Source organism: Corvus cornix, chromosome 3 (genome assembly GCF_000738735.6).
Source record: "Corvus cornix cornix isolate S_Up_H32 chromosome 3, ASM73873v5, whole genome shotgun sequence".
NCBI classification, from domain to species: Eukaryota; Metazoa; Chordata; class Aves; order Passeriformes; family Corvidae; genus Corvus; species Corvus cornix.
The window spans coordinates 67039026-67064252 of NC_047056.1; the positions used below are offsets into that span (position 1 = coordinate 67039026).

Here is a 25227-nt window from a genome sequence, read left to right on the forward strand (position 1 = left end):
AGTAAAGGAGAGAAAACGGCTGATAGATCTCAAAGAGAAATTATTCAGATGTTAAAGGCTTCTTGCATAGCATGCCTTGATTTTTTGGAAGAATTGCTATGTGTTACTGTGAAGCGTGTTTTGAACAACTTCTAGAACAGGGATACTGAGGTGCAACAATTGCCAATAGGGCAGAGTACTGATAGGGAGGAGTACTCAAAAATACAAAACCAAAACAAAAAAACAGATTTTTGTTGCGGAAAAGAGCACTCTTTCACTTGCGGAGGGGACAAGACGCGACGCCCCAGCCGGTCGAGCATCTGCAGCAGCCCCGTCGAGGGTGAGGTTCGGGCCCCAGCGCGCCGGAGAGCGCTGCGCGGTTACGGACGAGGCTCCCCGCGGTCCCGGCCGGTGCGGGGCGCGGCTGAGGGGCTTCGCGGCGGCCCCGGCGCCGAGCCGGGCCCGGGCCCGCTGCGGCCTCGAACGCGGGGACTCCCCCCTCGCGCTCCCGCCGCAGCCGCCGCGGGAGACGGGGCGCCCCCACCGCTCATGCGTCCAGCCGCTCCGCTGGGGGGCGGGGACACAGCCCCGACGCCCGCGGCGGATCATACCACTGTGCGCCATAGGGGTGGCCCAGAAAAGAGCCTTCTCCAATAATTCGCTTATTAAGAATCCCCGCTGGCTTCTTCCCTGGATTGTGTGTGCAACTAAATGAAGTCGGCACAGAGAAGCAGGCGGGAGCCTACGTCCGTTCGCGTGCGTCCTCGCCGCTTCCTTCTTTCCCTCCCCTTCCCTCCGTCGGCGGAGAATTGGGCGCGTCCCGCTAGCTGCCCCTCCCGCAGCCGAGGGTCCGGCCCGCTCCCGCTGCTGGCGGTCCCGGCGTCGCGAGTTCCCGCTCTCCCGCCCCTCCTTCCCACCCTCCGAGCCGGCTCCGCGCTCTCCTCGGTTTCCCGCTCCCTGCCCACGGCCCCGGCGCGGCAGCCCTATGGCGTACAGTCAGGGCGGCGGCAAGAAGAAAGTCTGCTACTATTACGACGGTGAGCAGGGCCGGCGCGGGAGCGCGCGTGCAAGAGCGGGGGGGCGCCCTTCTAATGGCCGCTCGGGGCGGGCTGCGTCCCCGGCCCCCGCCGGCACAGCCACCCCTTGCCCCGAGGGACGAGCTTCCCCCGGCCCGGCCCGGCCCGGCCCCATGGCGGCCGGGGGGCTCCGCCGCCGCGCCCCGCTCCCGCCGTCGGCTCTGCTGACCCCCGCGGGCCGGCGGGCGTGGGGCAGCGGCGCCGGGGCCGGGGGCGGTGGAGTTGGGCGAGGTGCGGGTCGGGGAGCTGCCTGGCCTGCCGGGCCCGGCAGTAAGTGCTGTGTCTATTGTTTCCCCCCAACATACTCACCACCCACATTCCTCCCCCCCCCCCCCCAAAAAAAAAAAAAGAAAAAAGAAGAAAAAAAAGTTGAGACACTCCCCTCCATCCGCTGAGCACGGAGGCGTTGGAGTCACTGCTGTGTCTGGCTCCTCCCCTGCAAAGAAAGTCCAGGCCATGTGTACCTCCGGCACCTGGTGATTGTTGAGCTGAGGCCTTTCCCTGCCTCGAGCTTTCGTACCGAGGTCTGGGGTACGGAGGAAAAGGGGGACTCTGCCCCCTCCTCCCCCATTCCCCAAACGGAGCACGGATCAGAGCAGAGGTCTGGCTCCCATGAGCCTCCCTTCCTGCAAAACGCGGAAAGTTGTGTGCGTGGGTGTTTAATAATAGTGAAATTTGAGTTGCATGCAGGCCCTCTGAGCTTGCACACTTGCCTCGTGGGGACACAGGGGCTTGTGATCTGCGTTGTGTCATGGCGAAAAAGTATGTGGAGCCTGTGCTTGGTTTGACATATTTTCAGCAATTTGATTGCCGTTTTCTCTGGCCACAGCACCAAGAAGTTTTCGTTTTCTTCTTGAGCTTGAGTTTGTTTAGCCCTTTTTGTACTGGGAAGTGAGCTCGATAGACAGATTAGTTAAGAGATTTGATTAAATTGCCTCCTATTGTAACAATCTTGTACGGTTGCATCTGACGCTGGTCTTGGTAGTAGCCAGGAAACAGAGGTTGAGGATGTTCAGCTGTAGTCCTTTGGTGTTTTCACCATTTTGGAAGTGAAGATGAGTGGCTAAACTCACTCAAGATATCAAAGGGTGTGTTGCTGTAGCAACCCTGCCATTCTTTGTAAATTGCAGATCTTGTGGGGCCTGTCTTGGCTTTTTTTTTAACCACACTAAAGGAGGCAGAGTGGTGGTTGCCGCCCCCTTCTCTTTGTTGCTAGCACTGGTTCTTTGTTCAGCCTAAAGGGGAAAGGAGGCCCCTGTTAGGGATACTTTTGGTGAGGCTAGGATCTTAGTTTTCCTAGGGAAGAGGAATCACTTTTCGCCTTGTTGAAAGAAAGACAGCAGTGATAGTTTAGAAGCTTTCTCACTGCAAATATTTGGGGGTTTTTTTTAAATCATTTTGCTTTTTTTCTCTTTTTTCTTTTGTTGTTTTTTTTTTTTGTCTTTTTTTTTTTTTTTAAATAAAGCCAAGTGGCTGCAGTTTACTAGATGTTGATATATTGTTTTTTCTGTGATTACTGGATTTTGGTACTTGATGCTAGTATTCGATTCCCTTAACAGCAAAAAAGCTATACTTTTGAAGAGAGGGGAGAAACCGAAAGAGGTACAAGTTTGGAGGTGGCAGGATAATGACTTAAAGCAGTTGTAGCTCGTATGTAGACTAGGATAAATGAAGTTAATAATGTAGAGAAAATAGTATCTGTTGTGCCTTAAAATAAATGTTGTACATGTGACAGAAACATTTTGGAATATTTTTGATGTCTCATTTATTTTTATTGCCAAATCCAACACTTATTTTACATGTCTTTTGGAAATAGAGTTATTAGAAGAAATTTTAAAGTTAATACCTAAAATAAATATCCTGATGCTACTGTGTGGTTCATCTGGTAATTCTGAATATTTTGTAACTGTTGTACAAGCAAAGCCTTTGAATCACAGCAAAGGGAGTGTTTGAAGTCTTAAATAACCTAAAACAAAAAACTACTGAGGCAATGGTGTATCTCTAAAAGGATGTCATGTCTGAAGTAAATTACCCCTTTTTGAGGTCATAATTGGCTCTCCACACATACTTATACTTTGTTTCTTGAAAGTTATAGACTAAAAAGTCTTGAATAGTTTTAGAAGCATCTACACTTATCTTCTGAGATGCAATAAACTTCCTCATGCAATAAACTTCCCCATGCTTTCTGTGAAACTTGGTGTAATTGTCATTTAAGGCTGATTTTTTTGAATTAGCCTATCACTTTCTCAGAGTGTATTATTAAGATTTTTTTGGAAATCAACAGTTTTAATAGCCTTCATACTGTACTTGGAACTACTAAACTTTGAGTAAACAAAGCTGAATTTCATTACCTTGAGTTTGCTTGTAATAGACAGTCAACCACATCCAGTTTGCAGAATCATCATTGCTTGCAATCATGCTCAGGTCAGGAATTTCATTTAAATTTAAACCAGTATACTATGGGAACTAATTAAAATACGAATTAAAATACTTCCGTGATCTTATTTGAAATATTTTTCATAAATACTTCTAGTCTTAATACATGTATGGCCTTAGCTTAGCAAAGTGTGCTCCTCAACACTGTTTGGAACCATGCTAGATGTGGAAGGATGTCGTAGCTTTTATTTTAGTCTCTTACCATATATCTTCAGGTTGTTGTCATGGTTTTGCAACATTGTGGCTCAGGTAGTTTAGCTCTTCCAAGGTGTTGTAGAGTTGCCCACAGCAATGAGAACAGGCCCGATGGTCTTTCCAGCTCTGTGCTCCTGTACAGCCAAGCACAGTTCTAGAGAATCGCACAGCCACCAGCATGGTTACAGTGAATTCGTGTATTTGTGCCATGCCAGTGCACTAGCAGTATTGTTTATATTGCTGTTTGTGCATAATTTAGTGTGAGTGTTCAAAAGGCTCTACCTTAATGAAAAATTTGAGAGATCTGCATCAGAGTGTGGTTGGTTCCATCCATAAAGACGAGACTAAAACTGTTTTCGTAGGGCAGTGTGTTACTATAGTCGGCCATTGTTTAAGTAGTACTTCTAATTAAAGCTTACATCTGCAGATAAAATGAACTTAAACTGAAGTGTTTTCTGGAAATTCATCAGTACTTTGTGCAGTGCCTTCCAAACATGATGATGGTGTCCAGCCTCTGCTCAGGGCTCAAAAGTCAGATCTTTGCAACTCTTCTGCTGTCTGCATAATTTTAAAACCAGAACAAAATGCCCAATCCTTCAGAAACTAGTGTAGTAATTTTAGGCCTGTTTGAATAGCTGTTTATTGGACTCATCAGCCATTGATGATCTTTTCTTTTACATTCAACTTTACATGAGTTCACTCCTTAGTATCGCTGAAGCCAATTCAATGTAACTACTACTATTAAGATATATTTTTTTCATGTGGTTTCTATTGTAGCAATTAGGTTTCTTCACATAGTGCAGTTCTGAAACACCTCATCATTTCATGGTAACTATACTTTAAATAAGCAGGGATGTGGTCCATGTACATAACAGTTTATCTGTTCAAAGTTATAAAGTAATGTAATTTACAAGTTACAAAGTATCAAAAACCAAGTGTAGATGTCATCTCTTGTCTCTTTATTCAGTCGCTTAAGACTGTTTTGTAATAGGTAAATTTAATGGTGTTATTTTTCTGTATGTCATAGTAACTAGAGAGACTAATACTTTTTTGGGAACATAGCTTTTGTTAGTCGTGGGGTTTTGAGCAGAATTAAAGTTCCTTTAGGGGATGTAGCCTCTTGTGTTTTTCTGTGCATTAGAATATTATCTATAGGCCTTGCTAAAGTCTCAGAGAAGTGGGTGTCTAAAACTTAGGCTCATCAAAGGAATCATGGGTTTAATTTTATTTGGTAGTTCTCATCATTTTGGCATATAACTTATATGAATTAAGAAGAAATTTTTTATATATACATATATATATATTTGAACCCAGAACATGACAGAGTATGTAACAGTTGTCAGGTAGGTCTTCTGTATCACATCTGTATCACATAATGAACAGTGCGGGACAGTAAACTCCTACTAGCATTAAATGGGCACTTGGCTTGTCCCTTTTTAATTAAGGACTCGACATTTCAGAGATTATATGTTGCTACTTCTTAATGGGAGCCATTTAGCTGACATTTTTACTGGTATAAAACAGTAAATTTCAGTTTTTGAAGCCTCACTGTGAAAGATTAATAGATTTGCAAACTTTCTACACATACTACTTTGCATTTTTTCCCTCCTCTTCCTCCTTCAGTTACATTCTCTTTTTTTGTGCTTTCCATGTGCTCCCACACTGGTAAGTGATATAAATGTGCTCCTAACATTTCTGTATGATTTTTACTTTTATATTAGTAAGAATTTACGTTTTTATTAGTTAGTATAGAGTCAAGTACACATGCTATCTGCAGTAATAGTATTGTGAGCTTGGCCTCACTGTACCTATTTCTCATCTATACACATCTTTTAGTCAGTTAGTCTGACAGAGGTTTGTGCAGAGGTTTTTAGCTCCATCAGTGAGTGAGGTGTCCTATCCTCACACATACTAGCTCTTGATACACCTTGCTTTTCTTCCCAAAGCACTCCAGTAAGTCTGTAACATATGAAAAAGAGATACAAAAACTTCAGGATCAGTGGATGAAGTGTTTGTACTAGGAAGTGCACCACCTTCTTCACTAGGTAAAGGAGGAAAGACTTTTGACAACTTTGCCTCCATCACAGTATGATGTCTCCGTGATGGGTCCCCTTTGTGATGTTGGTTGAAAATCAAGGTGCTAATGAAGAAAGAGTATCTTTCCTCTTTTCCTTCCTCACCCCGACCTACACAGGCATCACAAATACCTTGAAACTTAATGGACTTTTTGACCATATGCTTCAAGAATTTCTTTTATGAGGATAGTGCCAAAACCATTTTTTTGTGGGTGATGCTAAGACCTGAAAAATATAAATGGTATTCTTTTGCCTGTTGCTAAAGTGTATTATATTGATATCTCTTGTTAGTCAGTACTGCTGGCCTCTAATACAGAAGGATCAATATTCTTATGCCAGATACTCATCTACAGATCTTCTACTTGACAGATAAACCCCCATGAAATTTACCAGTGTGCCAATTCTTTTAAAATTCTCTTCTCTGGTAAAAAAAAAAAAAAGAAAGCTAAGAAATATGCTTCATTTATTTATATAACTATGCTGCAGTGTATGGTATATAGAATATGCATAAGTTAAAATTTGTTTGGTTGATTAATTGCAGTGTGTTGAAGAATATGTTACAAGTGTATTTAGGAAATGTTAATTTTATTTTTTCTCTATTTCATATGGGAAAAATAATAGACTTTACATTTTACATAAGACATAAAATAATTCTTAACTGTCTGCTTCCCCATATGTCAGCATTCTGAATAAAATGTCAGTGATGACTACAGAAGCCGAAGTAGTTAAAATTGAAATGACCTGGTAAAAACACCCATTTTTTAAGCCACAAATGCATTTGTAATGAAGTTTCCTCAATAATAACACATTATTTATAGTCATTATTTTCTTAAAAATCTCAAAGTTTAAAGCTCTTACTAGCTAGAAGATTTTTTAAAATCTGGGACTTAACAGTAACTTCAAAATGTAAAGTAGAGCTAGTAAATGGTTGGTTTTCATCTTCTAGGCATTAGTTTCAAAGAGCTATGATAGATTTTTTCCTAACCATCAAATATATAAGGTATTCTTTTGTAAAGTGCTTGAAAATGTTTTTGCTGGAAGGAAGGAGTTTGTTTATACTCTTAATACCTTTTGCTCTTGACCTGAATGTGACCAAACCTGTAGGCTTGCAATAAGTAACTGAAAAAAAAGTGCTGTTTTTCCACTTAAGTACCCAAGTTAGAAGGTCCAAACTCTTCAAAATTCTTAACTTAATGTTAAAACTTGGTATTTCTATTGTTATGGGATGGCTAAGAGCTAGGTTTGGAAGGGTAGTTTTTCTAAACATCTTCTTATGTTACATTAGGTTATATCTGTTTTCTTAAGTGTCTTTACTCTCCTGTCTCTTTGAAAACTGAAAGCTTGAAGGATTTTAGAATGCTTTGAAACTTTTAATCTTACTGTAATACTTGTTTTTCTTGGTAGTTGGTGATGCTACTGCAAGCTGACATTTACCCTTCCTCCATGAAGCTCATGTTGAAGAGGTGAAACTAAAGCTCTTTTGTAGTGGTGCTGCTTCTTACCTCTGACTGATAAAATTTACAAAATAGTATGACATTGTGAAAATAGTGTTTCTTTTGTTCCCAGTGGACAAGGCAGAGCATGTTGAAGGATGTGAAAGAAAAGTAAAAAGTTCAAGAAGGTAAAGTTCAGTAATCCTATCGGGAAATTGGGTCAAAAAGAAAAGAGGTGCTATTATGAAGAGTTGTTATAGAAATTTCCAGCTGAAAGCCATTGACAACTGAACATAACTTTTAGGCTTGTTTATGTTTCCAGAAACAGTTGTGTAAAATAGTTCATATGTCGGGAATGTCAGTGCTTAAAGTGGGGTTGTGTGTGTTCTGTCAATAACTGAGCTCAGCAGAAAATTTACTACTAGCCCATGATAGCAGCTGTTCCTTCCTTGGAAATGAGTGTCAAATTTGTTATCTTAATCGTGTGCCTAGTTGGTCTCTAATTTAACAGAGGCTAATCTGGATTATAAGGCTCTTGTTAAACTACTGTGAATTTCCAGCAGCAGGTGTCTGGGGAGTGTTTGTGCATGTAGTTGCCACAATGGATCTGGAGCTAACTTCTGGATGTAACAGTTAGGGTTAGTAGTTAAGGGCAGGCTGAGGATGGTAAAGTAAACTCATGCAAAATGGTAGGTTTTACTACAGCCTCTGTTGTGATACTATGTGGCAATGTCATCAGCAGTGTCTCCTCTTAATTCCAGTTGTTTCCCATTTTATTGTTCAGTTCTGGCCCATTGTTGGGCCAGAATTTCACTCTTGATTTGAAACCATGTCTTATAATTATCTTAGCTCTCCCACTACTGTCTGCTTGTAGTAAAAGATTTGACTTCTTTTTTTTCCCCTCTGTTTCTGACATACAACAGCTTGTTTCCCTTGTATTCTTTTTGAAGTAGGCAGTACTCCCTTTGTGGGGTTTGTTTGTTTTCTGAAATCATACCTGTTAACTCATCTTCTGAGAATGATTAAGTGGCAATGAAACTTGTTTTGTAATATGAATAGCTATTCTTTTGTGTATTACTGACAGGTGATATTGGAAACTATTACTATGGACAAGGGCATCCAATGAAACCTCACAGGATCCGAATGACTCACAACTTGCTGCTAAACTATGGCTTATACAGAAAAATGGAAATTTATGTAAGTATAGGTAATAGAATATCCACTGAAGCATTTTAAGTTATTTTTAAGGGTTTCAAGTATTGTCACACAAATATATGAAGAGAGGTGGAAGTGAAAACAGGGAATACTTAAACAGTGTCTTTTACTTAGAACTGAAGCAGTATTTAATGCAGTTGTATATCACAACAGAGTAGCCCTTGCTTTATGTGAAACACCACTATTGCTTTCCTTTCGCTATTTTCCCTTCAAAGTAGGTGGGATTTCTTTCAAGTTGTCTGTTTTAACACATTGTTAGCGGATTTTGCAAAGCACTTTGATTATTTCTTTAACTTGTTCTTGTTATCAGCGACCCCACAAAGCAACTGCTGAGGAAATGACCAAGTACCATAGTGATGAATACATCAAATTTCTCCGATCAATAAGGCCTGACAATATGTCTGAGTACAGCAAGCAAATGCAGAGATGTAAGTGCCAACGTCAGCCTAAGTCTATGTGTACATGCTTTGATGGCTAGCATTGTTTGAAGCTCTGAATTCACCAATACAGAGGTTAGAGAAGTACTGTAACAAGAGTAGCATGTGCCTGCCTTTAGCTACACTATTTTGGACTTCTCCATTAAAAGCAGTCATCTTGACAAAAGTGTTCTTCATGCATAAGTAAGGATTTTTGCCTTTTCTTTCGCAGGGTGTATTCTAGATGTGAAATACTGCTGCTAATAATAAGGCTTTAGTGCGCAGATTGTGAAGTGTTTGTGAAAGTGCCTTGAAATCTTTGTAAAAAAATGGCTTTTTTGAATACTAGATAAGTAAAAACCAATGTGTGAAAATGCATTTAAGTCAAGAAAAGAATTCGCTCATTCTTTTTGGAGGGAGATAGTAAAACTTGTACATCATTCACTGTTCACCCTTTCTATTATTAATTTATTCCTTTAATTTTAGGTATAAGCTCAAAGTACTGTTAGGAATGCAGTTTTACAGCTATTATATCAATTTTAAAGGCAGTATTGTAACCACTTTATGATGCCTTATTGTCAGCAAATTATTTTTCTAAGTAATTCTACATTTCTTAACATGACCTATGTTAATCAGCAGTTCTTCAAAAATCTAGAAATGATTGAACTTCTTCAAATGAGGAGACAAATCTTCCAATGAAAACTAAAAAGAATTAAAAAAAGAAAAGAAAAAAAAGATTAGGTTGGAATTATCTTATACTATTAGGACTCTATGTTGTTTTCAGTGTTTAAATTAGCCTGACAAATAAGATGAGGAATAAGTAGTTAAAATGCTGAATGAACTATGCATCTGTAAGTGTTATTCATGTGTGTATAGATGCTGTTGGAATGGTATTTTTAAAAAATAATATGTTTCTTATACAGTTAATGTTGGAGAAGATTGTCCTGTATTTGATGGCCTGTTTGAGTTTTGTCAGCTGTCAACTGGAGGCTCTGTTGGTAAGTATATGTTGTTTGCCAACTATTTTATAGCTTTAGTAGGTTTGTATCAGCAACTTAAAATTTTGATAGTGCATTTAAAAATGAAGTAAATGTAAGGGTTTTTTATATATTTTAAAAAATAATCATATATCAGTTACAGACTATGAGATGTATAAAGTATCTCAGTATTGGTAAGAGATCTGTTCTAAATCAGCTTATTTAAAAAATAAAATATGATTTCATGTAACAGATTTAAAGGCCATCAGAAATTTCTGACTCCATTTGCTTTCATTCTTCTGTGTGTCTTTTTACAGCTGGGGCAGTAAAATTGAACAGACAGCAAACAGACATGGCTGTCAATTGGGCTGGAGGACTCCACCATGCCAAGAAATCGGAGGCATCTGGTTTCTGTTATGTCAATGATATCGTGCTTGCCATCCTTGAGTTACTTAAGTAAGTTTGTGACAGGCACAAGTTAAAATTACAGAAAGTGTCAAATTTAAGTATTTAAATGTTTGAAAATATGGATTGTAGTTACTATTTCAGTGAGTTTTCATAGCCCATGTTGAACTTTTACAGTTTCAATTAAGAAAGCTCCAAACTCTACCTAGTTTGGCTTCAGCAAGACCTTCAAACTAAACTACAGGCAAGCTGAAAAGATAACTAATAGGAGATAGATCCAAGCAACAATGCAGCCCGTAAAACGCTGTAGGCTGTAATTCTAGATGGTGGGGAAGGACTAGAGTGGCAGACTTCAGAAAATGGACAGGCTTACTTGCTTTCTGTAAATATTTCTGTAATGTCTCCCTTTGCTATGCATGGGGACAGAACAGTGGGCTAGAATGATCGCTACCCTGACCCCTTAGGGCAGTCATTTTACTCATAAGCTTACACCCATTTGGTTTCACTATATGCCTTCTTGTTTCCTATCATTTGACTTGTTACTGAACCAAACAGGAATATTCAGGGAAGATCATGCACTGAGCTTCCTTGGATTATTACAGGAGTTAATGTGGCTGGTTTTAATAAATGATGAAATAACAGCTGTGCTGCTGTGTCTGTAAAATAAAAAATGAGGAGTAATGAAAAAGTGATCATATAATTAACTTCAAACAGTAATGCTTCACTAAAATTTCAAGTCCTGAGTGTTGCTTTTACTGCTTCAGAGGACTGTATCCCTACGAACAGCACATTAATCTCATTTATTAGAAAAAATATTCTAGGTATTTGACTCTTATGAGGGGTCAGCTGATTTTGCTGGTGAGGAACGAGGGAAGTAGCTGTAATCTGGAAGTCTAGAGATAGAAAATGTTTCTAAAGACACTAGGAATAGTCGGTATTAACATATTAAGACGCTCATTTTAATGTGCACTGTATATTCAGGAGCTGTCTCTGTAGTCTACGACACATGACTTTCTGTGGTCCAATCTTGAAGTTTTTAGCTTAACGTGCGTGTGAAGGAAGGAGTCTTGCAAATTGTTATGGGTTGTGTAACTGAGAAACTGTCCCTGAAATTATGGCTGCTTACACTCTCAGTACTCCGTAAAGCATGACGAAAGTGCGTCTTCGATGACGGACTTTGTTCTTTATGGGAAAACATAAAATTTAAGGGATACTTACTGTTTCTAGTGCTCTAAGACTTCAAATCACTGGTTTCTTTATCCATCTCAAACTGTCCTGAAATTTGCAGTATTTAAGAAGATTATAAACAGTAGTGTAATAAATTTATGCAAATGTAAATTGCAATACATTTGAAACCAACAATGTACCTTTCTTTACAAGCTGGAGAGGTGAAAAAGAAAAGTCATGGAAAATAAGTTATTTATTTTTTGCAAACTAATGGAACACAGACCATGTTGGTAATTACTGAGAAGGCAGAAAGGAAGGCCTTGCGGTGAATGAAAGGGGTGAATTTAGAAGATGTGAACAACAAAGTGATGTGAGCAGAAGCACGAGGTATAGCTTCTACAGAGTGAGACAGTTTGGGGTAAATACTAAATAAATTACTTACTTTGATGAAGATAAATTTATTAATGTTATTCAAAGTGTACTGAGAATTCTAAGAGCATATGGTCACATCAACCAAAGTCATCGCAGTGATCACAATCTTGAATTTTAGTGTGTGTTTGGGGGGTTTTTTGTTAGTGTTTTTCTTGTTTGCTATCAGTATATTATGAATATAACATATAATGATAATTTATTATGTGTTCTTTCTAGGTATCACCAAAGAGTGTTGTATATTGATATTGATATCCATCATGGTGATGGTGTTGAAGAAGCGTTTTATACTACAGATCGTGTCATGACAGTATCATTCCATAAGTATGGTGAATATTTTCCAGGCACAGGGGACCTTAGGGTAAGGTTGGACATGAAATTTCATTAGGTGATAAATTCCCTCTTACTGTCTTCCTTGTAGATACTGTTTTTGCACTAGGCTACAAGTCCAATATTGTACTATGTCCGATAGTGGTATACAACAGTAAGTTTTCATAAAAAATATTAGCCTGGAGTGATAGATTAGTTGAGGAATCTTAGGAAAAAATAATACAGGATAGTGGGGAGCTAAATTATTCACTTCTACATGAAATTAACACCTTCACTTCTGGATAAATAGGCTGAAATCTTTGTTCAAATATAATTAGTTTAATTCACGCAGATTTTGGAGATGGCTCTAAGAAGACAGTATGGTATATTTATAATTATCTGTACATTTCAATTCTGCACTTACGGTGAAAAGTAGCTGTTTGCAGATCACCCTTTAACAGTCACAAAGCTTAAGTTACAATTTGAATTTACTGTGTTCTATTTGCCTAGTAATAGTTGACTCATTTTTGGAATATTTCTTATGTCATGAAGTGTATTTTGAGTTCTCATGATGCTCACTGCCTAAGAACTTCAGCCTGCCCCATAGGCAATTATGTACTGAGCATTACAGCTGACCTGAGGCAGGGAGCATTTGCCCATGAGGAATTATCACTAAAGCTGTTGTGGAACCTCTGGCAAAGCTGAGAATAGAAACCAAGTTTCCTGGCCCTTCATATTAATTTTAAGTTAGTCATTCCTCATGTTAGACTCTTGTCTGTTAGAACAGGAAATTGTTCCACTTCACAGCTCGAAAGAGTATTACAAGTATTAGGATTAATGTATTCCTAGCTTCAAACTCATAAATGAAACCTCTTTTATCAGAGACACTCCCAGGATTTGTCATTCCTCTGGTGTTAGCAACTTTGCTCATTAGTCTGTGCATACAGTTAGAAACTTTTTTAAAAAATAGTAAACACTTCTAACAACGTGGCCTACAAAAATGCGGTGCTGGGAAAAAGTTCACTGCTTTTCTAATATGTTTAAATTGATTCATGAGATACAAGTATTTGTGTTCAGGCTAATACTCCTGAAAAGCATGTTTCCCAGTCTACTGATGATACCCAGAGGGCACACGAGTAAGTGAAAGTTGAGCAGTGAGGTGCAAAGCATTCATTTCAGCGTGGTTGTTGGAGCTGAATGTTATTATGGTGGTTAGATTCTGTTAAACTGTGTTCTAAGTTGATTTAGGAAGAAATCAGATTAGTTTTTATCTGTGTGATTTAACTTGACTGGCCACAAGGTGGTAGTGGTGCTTCAAACTAAAAGCAGCTCAGACCAGGATGTTTATCATGACGAGCTGTTGTTGCTGAATTTGGCTAGAATATTTTTCTTGGTTTTTTTTTTTTTTTTGAAAGGGTTAGATATCTTGGCCTTTTAGAAGCAGCACTTCCCGTTGACAGAGAAGTTTGTGGACTCTTCACCTCACCACACCCAGAACAAAGAACTAAAAGATAGCACAGTTGAAATAAATAGAAGAATATTTTATGGTTTTTGGGATTTATTTTTTTTTATCAGTGTCAGGGACAAACAGTATCTCAGGCATGGCAACTTTTTTTCTGAGCTGCTAGTTAGGATTTTGAAATGAGCATTATCTGCATACAGACTTTAGCAGGCTTTATTGCAATTATTGCATCCCCATAGAGATTTTTCCTGTCTCCAGAGATTGCAAAGCTAATTGAACTAAACGAAGATCTAATTCTCTGAAAAGTCAGTGTTCCTTCTGGAGGCCAGTATTGTGCTGCTTCCTTCTGCCTAACTTGATCTGCCATTGATGGGTATTTTTCCAATTTCAACAGCCAAATCTTCCCTTTGTTCTTGTCAGTGGGCTGTGTTACAGCTTGTTTCTGTAATTCTTTAGTTAGTTGATCTAGTTTGCTGATCAGGTTACATTTATTTGATGCAGGAACAAATTATGTGTCAAATGATGATGTGATGGCAGCTCCATCAGTACAGCTGATCTGAGGTTTTCTAGTTTAGCAGCATTCATCCATTTTCTACTGAATGTATTGTTCAGTCTAGGCTTCCAGTGTCCTCAATAAGTTGTTTGACCTTCTACATATTTTAGATGATAGCATAAATTTCGTCATTTATACACCCAAATTGAGACCATAGTTCCCTATAGTGGCTCAGGTTCTTTGAGGCAGCTTGATCTGTTGGTGAATGGGAGGCTACCGGAATGCTGTATTGTTTCTTTAGGTTTTATATCTAATGCAAGCATCAGTTCCAAAAAAGTTGCTTGAGTAGCTCAAGCAATTACTCTGTTTAGGTGGAAATTGTGTGAACATTTGACTTTGCTGTGTTTTAGGATAAGATAAATTTGATGGGGTTTTTTTGTTTTTCTTTTTAATCTGTAAAGCAAGACAAGGAGAGGAATGACCTCTTGAAGCAGTATAGGTTAGGTGTCGACCTGCTGGAAAGCAGCTCTGTGAGAAAGACCTAGGGGTCCTGGTGGGCAAGTTAACCATGAGCTAGCTGTGCCCTTGTGGTCAAGAAGGCCGATAGTATCCTGGGGTGCATTAGAAAGGGCATTGCCAACGGGTTTAGGGAGGTGCTCCTGCTCTTCTACTCAGTTCTGGTAAAGCCAAATCTGGAGTGCTGTGTCCGGTTCTGGGCTCCCCAGTACAAGAGAGACATGAAGCTACTGGAGTGAGTCCAGTGGAGGGTAACAAAGATGATGAGGGAACTGGAGCATCTCTCTTACAAGTAAAGGTTAATGGAGTTGGCCCTATTTATCCTGGGGAAAAGACACAGAGTGGACCTCATCAGTGCTTACAAATATCTCAAGGGTGGGTGTCAAAAGAATAGGGCCTGATGAATAAGGAGCAATGGGCACAAACTGAAACGCAAGAAGTTCCATCTGAATATGAGGAAAAACTACTTTGAGGGTGACAAGCACTCAGCGAGGTTGTCAAGTCTCCTCTGGATATACTGAAAGCCCACCTGAATGTGATCCTGTGCAGTCTGCTTTATCAGGGGGTTGGACTAGATGGTCTCCAGAGGTCCCTTCTTCCAGTACTGACCCTTCTGTGATTCTGTGATCACCTCAGAAAATTCAGCATCTGAAAGCCTGGATGATTCATTCTGGGAAATTCTGGATAACTTGTACTTCAAATCAGCCAGTTGAGTTCAGTAGGGGTCTTCAGTGTCACTCATCCTGCAATACTATGAAATGTTAATAATGTGCTGTGGGCAAAAAAACTGTTAACATTGTGTCTATGCTTCACTGGGCCATTTGGCCCCCTCCCCATCTCCCTCCATTCCCCCTCACGCCCCCAGTAAAGGTTAGTTACTGGAAGTAACACATTACTGATGCATTCCCTGCTAAGGAGGCTTCGTTCAGGAAGAGGAAAAAGTCAATGCCTTTCAATAGGTAGCGTTGAGAAGTTTTAGTATTGGTGTTGCTGGGTTATGCTACTTATGACTCGTAGTTTTTCTAGGATGTTGGACCAAGTGTGTGCTCTTTCTGCAGTGCTGCTGTTTGATAATAGTTTACAGCCATACTGGACAGATTAATTCTCACCGTCTGCTCCACTGAACTGCATTGCTTTCTATCTGTGTTAGTGATGAAATAAAGGGAAGAAATGGGAATGTGTGTCAAGCAGAGATCTTTAGGTTTTATGGTGATCATCAAAATAGGAGTGGTTGCATTCAGGGTGTATTCACTTTATATATATATATATATACATACACTTTTTTTTTTGCAACAAACTTTTTGTCTTAATACATAGGTTGTCTAGGAAAGCTGGTAAGATAGACTACTACAGTTCCTGTCTTGACGCTTGATGGAACTGAGAATAACTTGCAAGTTTGTTGGGGGTTTTTTTGTACATTTAAAAAGTCTCAGTTTCTTCAAGGGCACCTGTAATTGGCCCCCCTTGGATTTTTCTTCTCTCCCTTTTGCTGCAACTACTTCCTCATCCTATGTTTAGGGAAATAATGTGGTTTTGAAAACCTTTTCAAGTTCAAATCTTCTATGCAACAGTGAAAACATGCATATCACCTTGCTCTTCTTGATTTTCATACTTTTTTTTTTTTTGCTTGGCTATTTTTGCCAGACTAAACTGATTGGTTATGATTTGTCTTTTTGTCTTACATCTTTGAATTAAAAAATTGAGTGTACTTACTGCTGTTTTCATCTTGGTGTACAATTCTACACTCTAAAATGATTTTATGGGAGAACAGGAATCAAGTAAATTCTGCCTCTTATTCCTCACAGATATGTATAATGGTACAGAATAGCTCAGCAGACTTGTGTAGACTTTTTTTCATGATACCATCCTATGTGCTTCTGTGTTTGTATTAAAACATTTTTCATCTTTGCTTGTAGGACATTGGTGCTGGAAAAGGAAAATACTATGCTGTCAACTTTCCAATGAGGGATGGTATAGATGATGAATCGTATGGACAGATATTCAAACCAGTGAGTGCTTTGTTTCTTGTTTTTAAGCTCTCTGGAAACTACTAGTTTCATATTTTCATTATGTCAATTAATGACTTGCTGTTTTATATTGATTATAGATTATATCCAAAGTAATGGAGATGTACCAGCCCAGTGCTGTGGTATTGCAATGTGGAGCAGATTCACTGTCTGGGGACAGGCTGGGATGCTTTAATCTTACTGTTAAAGGTAAACAGAAAAGTATCTGTTTGTTGTCTGTAACTTATTACTTATTAGAAACCTCTACCCTTCATACTGTTTTTCAAGACACTTGCATGATGAGGACTGGAGTCACAAAGATTTTGTTCATTACTATGATTAATCACATCTTTCTTTGCTATACAGGGATGGCCAAAAGAAACCCAGAAGTTGCCTCTTTCTTTCTGTCCATCTAAAAAAGTTAAGAAGCTTGGTTTTCCATGTGTTTCCTAGCCACTCAAGTGATTCCCTTTCTTCTATGTACAGGCTTTCTGCAGCTTTAAAGCAGTGTCCTGGAATGACAGGACAACAGACGTCTGCAACACTTACCATGATGGGAAAATAAAACCTAGTTAGCAGTCCACTTAATAGGACTACAGATGTTAAACATCAAACACCTTGTTGGGTGTAAAATAGGTATTATTGAAATGAGAATACTCACTGCATTGTTAAATTTATAGCGGTGTTTGTTATACTGAGCCATATGTTAACACTAATTTTTATTAATTTTCATAGAATTAATTAATTTCAGTATTACTTAAGTTGCTACCTGAATTTGTGATTCTCTAGTTTGGGATGTTAATTTAGCAAACAGCATAACTGCTACTGTTGCTATTATTATTATTTTATTATTATTTATTTAAATGGTAAAATATTAAATGTATAGCGAACTTTTGCTAAGTCTTCAATCCAGGCTGTTTGAATCATTAGTTTTCTGGATTTTCTTGGTTTTGTGTTTGGTTTTTTTTAATGCAACAATTAGAGCTTTGTAGGCAACAAAATGCAGTATAGTATCTGTTGGGTCTGCAGTATTTCAGGGTTCTTTTCTTGATTTGCACCAGGTGGCAAAGCTACTTCAGTTGCCCATACAGCTCAGATTTTTTTCCATCTTACATATCTTGGAAACCAAGAGAGCTGCTGCCTCCTACAGATGCCTTTCAGTATGCTGTATCTCCCTGGAGTGTGTACTGTCTTGGCACCAGTTCACTCTGTAAGCAAGACTTAGCAACCTCTAATACAGGTTCAAATTTAGAAGTAGAAAGGACCGAGTACTGATTTTGTTCTCCCTTCTTCCCCCATTGCATTTTACTGAGAAATTGTCCCTAAATTTGTCACTGTGTATGACATCAGTTATGAAGAGACAAAACACTAAACATTCTAAGATCATTTCAGAACAACAGCAATAGACCATCATGCAAAGTCTCTGAAGACTGGGGTGGATGATGTTCGTTGTGTTTTGTAAATTTCTAATCTATAGGTCTTGACTTCCTGTGAGGTTGTGCTTAGCTCTAGGGGGAGACAGTTCTGTTTGAATCAATTCAGTTCTTATTTGTTAAGTGTGACTGCATATGTCTGATTAAATAGTTTGTTATATATTCTGTTTAATAGATATTTTGCTTATATTGTCAACTCTTTTTGTTTGACAGGTCATGCTAAATGTGTGGAAGTTGTAAAGACTTTTAACTTGCCATTGCTGATGCTGGGAGGAGGAGGCTACACAATTCGTAATGTTGCTCGATGCTGGACATATGAAACTGCTGTTGCCTTAGATTGTGAAATTCCTAATGGTAAATATTAATATTAAAACTAATATTTTATTAAGAAATAATCATGGGAGATTTTAAGTAAACAGCAGGAATTTGTATAGATAGCTGTAATGCATCAATTTAGACTATACTATGAAGAAAATTATTGCTAGGATTTAGCCAGTAAATTTTCAGTATCTTATGTACTAAATAAGTGTAAGTATTTAGGCCTTTTTTTATGCCTTAGCAAAAGCTTTAAATGACTGAATCACTTTTTGAAAATTCAAAAGGTAGAACTTATGGAACCTTACTTGTAATTATTTCTAATATGAATGTCATCATTATGATAGAATATATACTGCAGTTTGATTGTGGCAGTGTCGATCTGTAAGTTGTACAACACAGGCATGGTGTACATAAGAAATTATTGACTATGCAAGTGTCCACTTTACATAGCAAAACTACTGTTTCTTCATTTTATCTGACAAAAGTAGCTGTGAAAGTATATTGACTTCTCTTCCATTTCACTCCATTTTGGCTATACAAGCTATATTAAAATTTAAAACCAGAAAAAACAATACTAGACTGCTTTTGAATAGTTGAGTACTGAAATAATTTTTCTGAGGAAGATCCCTAAAGATCCTGGACTCCTTTTACTTCTGGCCAAATATGCTCCTGGATATATTTTTGGAATGCCATTTATATAAAATTGCTGTTTGGACTGATTTGTTGCACACGAGCCACTGGCAGTTTGCACCTTGAACCGCAGCTTTGCTGATAACCTTTTGCTATTCATGTATTTCTTGGTGGATTCAGTGTTTCCATCTGACTTCAGCAGAATCCTGCTGTCAGTGAGAAAACACATTTAGAATGTGCCTTTCAAGATATATATTTTCCATTTTGCATGTCAACATATATTCTTTGTCAGCCAAAGCTTTTGAAGACACAGTAGCAGTTTCTTGGGACTTTTTTTTTTTCTATTAGCATGCCTCTTTCAATGGATTACATATATACATATACATATAAAGGTTTTTTTTATTTTTTTTTATATTCCTCTCAACTTTTTGTGTCCCTGTCATCTTCAATCTGTTCTGAGAAATATCGATGTATGTCTAAATGTTGCAGTAGCAACATCTTCCTGTCTGCCTTCTGTTCACCTATCTAGATCACTTATCCTTTAATAATCATAAATGAAGAAAGACAAAGGGCACAATTAAAAATGGATTTCAGTGTCTTATTTCTTAAAGGTTCTGTGGATTTTTTTTTATATTTCTCTTAATTTATCTGGAAAGATACAGTCATATTCAATGTAAAATACTGCTGTTGTCCTGGCAATGTATTGTTCATCAGCTTCATTTTGGTGGTTTAGTGTTCTAGTTAGGGGACCATTTCCTGTGAAAATGTAAAAAGTGGGGTAAGGAGGGAAACAGACAGACTGAACCAGTCAGCACCATTGAATCAATGTCCAGCACCTACCAAGGATATTGAACTAGCTGTGGTTTTCAGCCTAGTAACAAGTATTAAAACTTATCCTGAAGGAATATTTTGAATGCCTGCTTAAACCTTTTAAACTGGACTAACTTTGAAAACAGCTACAAGAGATCATCAGTTGATCTTCTCTTTCCTGAAGAAGCATATTTTTAAATTATTTTTCAAATTTGTTACTGTGTTGTTCAGTGTGTAATTGCAGTAGATCTTTCTCTTTGTATTTTGCCAGCAGATTTAAGTTCATTTATTGAATAGTTTAGAGGAAAACCACTGAACAGCCCAGATAATGAATAAGTATTGCTTGCTTGAATGCTTAAGGTTTGACTATTCTCTAACTAAAATCCTGTCAAATCTACTGATGTATTTAAAATGTTTAAAATCTTTTTTGGTTAACAAAGTTGTCTTGGCTTTTGGTTTATAGAGTTGCCATACAATGACTACTTTGAGTATTTTGGACCAGACTTCAAGCTTCATATTAGTCCTTCAAATATGACTAATCAGAATACACCAGAATATATGGAGAAGATCAAGTAAGTAGTGATTATCTTATTTCTCAAGTGGGTCATGTGGATCATGTTTCTCCAGAGGTTTAATTGTTGGCAGTTTTGAAAACTGTATACCTTTCTCTGTGCATTAAAAATAAGTACTAGAATAGATTTGACATGTTTTCATTTCTGTCAGAAGAGGGGTTTTTTGGAAGTCTCTTCCTCCAACGGAATGCATGCTTATGAAGTCCCATGACTATAACTATGAAGATTTATGACCCAGCTTGGATTTTTACTTTTTCCAGCATCTGAAAAGATGACTGTTTTACTTGGATTCCCATTCTAATTTTGCAGAAAGTTTATCCTGCCAGGAAAGAAGCTGGTGTGCCATGACGATTAGGATTTCTAATTCTCAGCTCTGTGTCTAAACATGGACTGGGAATGTCATTCTTTGTAGCTGTCAGCTGCAAAAATAAAAAATCATACATGAGCTTGAACATCCAAAACTGTGGAAAGACAGTGATACGTGTGCAGGCAATTGAGTGGCTGTGATTTGGCAAATCCACAAGGTTTGAGCAGTGCTCACTGACAAGCTATGGTGATTGTGTGTTTTTAGGCTGTGCTACTCTTGATACTTAGTCTATTCCTCCTCGCATCTTGACATTTTGATTGGAAACAAATACTTTACTTCAGGGGTAAAGTAATGCATACACAATCAATTCTCTGCTGAACTGGTAGGAGGTAATTGGTTAGCTTGAACTGTTAACAGGCTGTTAACGGTACACAGGAATTCTTTTGGTTACTAAAAATAGCTGAATAAAGATGTGAAATTGCATGTATAAGTTTGCCACTACTGCTATAACCTTTAAAACTGTCAAATTGCAAAATTCACCAAAGCTGTTAAAATACTAATTTTTAAGTGATTGGTATATAGACTGTGATGGGTGTTCATAGCACAACTGTATCAATCACAATTAAATTTAAGGAGTCTAGTTTTTAATAATGTGCAGTGGGAGAAAAAGCCCACTTATTTTTTGGTAATGTAATTGTGCAAGATTTTTCAGTAGTAATGTAGTTCTCCAGCTGGTGGTCTGGCAGGCTGCTTGCTGTATGTTATATATATATTGTTGAGCTTTTGTGGTGCAAGTAGGCTGCAAAACTCGCTGCTGCAATCCAGGTACAGATTGCTCTCTGTCAATAGAAAACAATCTCACATTCTTATACTGGCACCCACAAGATCAATGACCCATCATTTTGGAGAATCCTCCTTCAGTTCATTGTGTGTTTTCACTGACACCTGGCTTTAGGGAGCTCCCTGGCATGGCATAACTACTTTGCCAGGTCATGTGATTTAGACAGAGGCATAGACTCTTAAGGATTCCAAAAAAGCACCAGTTGCCCTTTAGCCCTTCAAACTGTGCAGAAGTATGCTAAGATAATTGTTGCAAATGCTAATATTTGATGCTTGCCAAGCCTGCCTTTCTACTTACACTTTGGAATGATAGTTTTGAGTCCCAAAAGAAGCCCGGTATCCTTTCCTTTTCCGGCATATGGTGCTTTGAAGTGTGTCATCCACCGCATCAGGTTGCTTAGACAGGACAGAACTTGTCTCTGTTCTTCTGTTGGCTGAAATAGCCAATAAGGAAACTTACCCAGATGAATTACTTTTGTCATTGCTGCACACAGTTGGGAAGTCTTCATGCTTTTAAGTGTCTGACTTTCTACGGAACTGGAGAATAGTGTATTATCTAACTTGATAATCTAGCTTATTATAAACAGAGCAGTACTGACACCAGTTTGGCCCAAGTGGGCAGTACTTGTGCTGATCCTGTGGGGAATTGAAGATTGAAGTTGATTGAAATAAGTATTTGTAAAGTACAAAGAAAATGATGTTCAAGTACACTGTGGATACTAATGATCTCATAGGGAGGGAAAACTTCCTGAACTTGGCATGCTATTTTTTTTAATTGAAAAATGAAACTGACTCTAAAGCAAAGCCAGGTTAACTTTGTATGCAGAGTTCAGAACTTCATAAAAAATCCAAGGAAATGCTACTTCTCTGTAGTAATAACTTTTGTTGTCTGTTACTCGCAGGCAACGCTTATTTGAGAACTTGCGCATGTTACCTCACGCACCTGGTGTACAGATGCAGGCCATTCCTGAAGATGCTGTTCATGAAGACAGTGGAGATGAGGATGGAGAGGATCCAGACAAACGCATTTCTAGTAAGAAATACCTTTTCATGATAGAACATGTCCATAGTAGTATTGGATTTCATTGTTCACAACCTTAGTTGTAATAGTGTGCAGTATTAGAAGACTGGCACTTTTGTTTCCTGAATAAATTTTACTTCTGGTCTGCCAGAAGTAAAATTGATGTTTTTAAGGTGGCATCTATGTGCACATTTGAGCCTCTTAAAGGGTCTAATGAAGTGCTGGAACAGCATGTGGTTTTGCATCTTATGGATCAGCCTGGCTGTTTCAAATCTATAATAGATACTTCAGAAGACTTAATGAATTTTAACCAAAGGAGCTTTACTTTTTTGGTGACTAACAAAAGACAGAAACTATGTTTCCCTTTGAGGTAAAGTGAGATACAGTGTTTAAGGGGAAAAAAAATGTCTTTTATTTGCTTTTTTGTTATGAGGCAGAGATTTTCTATACTTGTGACATTACCCTTAACTTTATAACCATAACCCTTCCATGAGCTTTGAGGTGTTCTTCAGCTATAGCCAAGAGTTTCCCTGCTACCTTTAGTCTTTTTTGATGGTGATTAGAATAATTCCATAACCTCTTATTAGTGCACTATCCATTTTCTGAACTGTTGAAACCATTCTTTTTTCTCCTGTGATTTAGTTTTCAGTATTTGATGTTTTACTTGATACATGGTTAAAATATTCCCACTCTCCCCCTGTGTTTCTGCAAAGCTATTCTTTGGAAGTTATTATGTGCATCCCAGAATATCTTGAAAGATAAGTGTTTTTAACTGTAATTTAGTTTATCAGCATTAAATGATTATAGTATATTACTACTCATTCTTAATTTGATAGTTCTTTTTTTATTAGGGCTATTGTAGTTGGACTTTTTGATTAATTAATATCTTAAATCTGAATCCTAGTTCGAGCATCTGATAAACGCATAGCCTGTGATGAAGAATTTTCAGATTCTGAAGATGAAGGGGAGGGTGGACGACGAAATGTTGCAGATCATAAGAAAGGAGCAAAGAAAGCCAGGATAGAGGAAGACAAAAAAGAGACTGAGGACAAAAAAGCAGGTAGGATTGTGGTGTGATTTCGTCCTATATTTTAGAACTGCAAACATCAGTCCCACCAGGAGACAGATGTTTTATCTGTTAAGAGTTAATTAGTTGTTGAGATGATGTATTTATTTCCATCATATTCAAATAATCTGTTTTAAACTCAAGATACAGCTATTCAGACTAGTAAAATGTTTTCAGGCAAGGTTTATTGTTTCTTCCCCACAAGCTTGAAGTCTTAGAGCCAGGGATTTGTATGACTTAATGAAATAGCGATGAAAAAATACACGTTGGGCAAAACTTTTGTTCCTGTTTGCTTTTGTGGGGTGAGCCAACTAGTTTTCTCTGAAACAGAAACCGGATAGGGTTCTGGGGACAGTGTAATTCCAAGGACTCTTGATTTTTCTAAGAACTGGATGCATCTCAAGCTTAGGGGAACTCCAGGTCTCATTACTGCATGCCGTCATTATGGCCAGTCAAGAAGAGACCTTGCCTTGAGGCATTCTGAATCATTTGCCATTGTGCCCAGATTGCTCCTTTGGATGGATGCATGTAACATTGTACTTTAATATGTAACTAGTGACTTCTTCTAAAAGCCAGTTTCCCCTGGCTAGAAATACATACAAAAGAATAAACTTGGTTGTGCTCTTTACTTCTTAAGTATTTTAAGGCTTTTTTTCCATCTTTTGGTAAATGTAAAATCTTGTGATTTTTCAGATGTCAAGGAGGAGGATAAAGCCAAGGACAGCAGTGGTGAAAAGACAGACGCCAAAGGGTAAACACTAATTAATTAATAATGTCATCTTTTTGGAGAGTGTTTGTTAAGTCAGAACTGTATAATACTTTTCAGTTCTGTGGAGATCATTTTCAGTTGCTCATAATACTGAATATTTTAGAATCATGACTAGAAATTCAAAATTGCATTTCTAAACCAGTTAATAAAAAAAATAAAACAACTTACCAGTTTGTTTTTGCCTTTGTACAGAGCAAAATCAGAACAGCTCAGCAACCCTTGAACAAAAGATAGCCTCTCATCAGTTGCAGAACATAATACTAGAGTCGAAGAATACCTAAAAGGAGAAAAGTTTTCGTATGGAGAGAGACTGCTGATTTCATTTTGTACTATTTGGCATGGACTGTATTTATTTTCAAATGGCTTTGTTCTGTTTTTTGGCAAGTCGTATTGTGAGTTTTCTAATTATGAGGCAGAAATTCCTTTCTTCACCATGCTTTATGTAATAGTATTTAAAAATGGATGTGAGTTATTATGTTAAATGTCTAAACTGATCTATTAAAGTAATTCGCCTTTCCTGAGCTGATTTTACCTTTTTTGTAATTTTATCTTTATTAAAAAAAAAAAAAATTGTACTTGGTTGTCTTTTGTCCATCACTGAACTACAAAGAAGAAAAACTCTATATAAATTTGGCAGACTTGTACTTATCTATGAGTACCTAGTGAGTTTAAATGGACCGCTGGCAAACACGCAAGCTGAACTGTGTTGCTTTCATTGACTCCACATGTTCCAGCAATTCCTGCATGAGATGCAAACAACATGTATGGGTATACATGTGAAATTTGAACAGGCTGAATAAATGGGTGAAGGGATTCTGGAATAACATGATCATATGAACTCACATTTTAATGTTTAAAACTCTGCAGTCACA

General features: G+C 38.1%; 1 protein-coding gene across 2 annotated transcripts; it reads left to right on the top strand.

The window, feature by feature from the left end:
• Nucleotides 1–819: 819 nt before the first annotated feature.
• Nucleotides 820–24886, top strand: HDAC2 (histone deacetylase 2). Of its 2 annotated transcripts, none has more exons than XM_039569445.1 (14): nucleotides 820–1016; nucleotides 8279–8391; nucleotides 8720–8837; nucleotides 9749–9823; nucleotides 10120–10258; nucleotides 12023–12164; nucleotides 16500–16592; nucleotides 16691–16799; nucleotides 18236–18376; nucleotides 20244–20352; nucleotides 22402–22532; nucleotides 23425–23580; nucleotides 24280–24337; nucleotides 24548–24886. In XM_039569445.1, the coding sequence occupies exons 1-14, from the start codon at nucleotides 965–967 to the stop codon at nucleotides 24576–24578; spliced, it is 1467 nt and encodes a 488-aa protein (XP_039425379.1). In that variant the 5' UTR covers nucleotides 820–964; the 3' UTR covers nucleotides 24579–24886. The 2 variants fall into 2 exon arrangements, with proteins under 2 accessions (XP_039425379.1, XP_010400997.1); XM_010402695.3 differs by lacking the exon at nucleotides 820–1016 and adding an exon at nucleotides 7344–7382.
• The last annotated feature ends 341 nt before the right edge of the window (nucleotides 24887–25227 follow it).

What these genes read in the sequence shown, in the direction of transcription:
- HDAC2 (XM_039569445.1), top strand. Translation starts at nt 965, where the DNA reads ATGGCGTACAGTCAGGGCGGCGGCAAGAAGAAAGTCTGCTACTATTAC. An exon ending in CAGCAAGCAAATGCAGAGAT is followed by an intron (nt 8,838 to 9,748) that starts GTAAGTGCCAAC and finishes TTTCTTATACAG; the next exon opens with TTAATGTTGGAGAAGATTGT. An exon ending in GACTGAGGACAAAAAAGCAG is followed by an intron (nt 23,581 to 24,279) that starts GTAGGATTGTGG and finishes GTGATTTTTCAG; the next exon opens with ATGTCAAGGAGGAGGATAAA.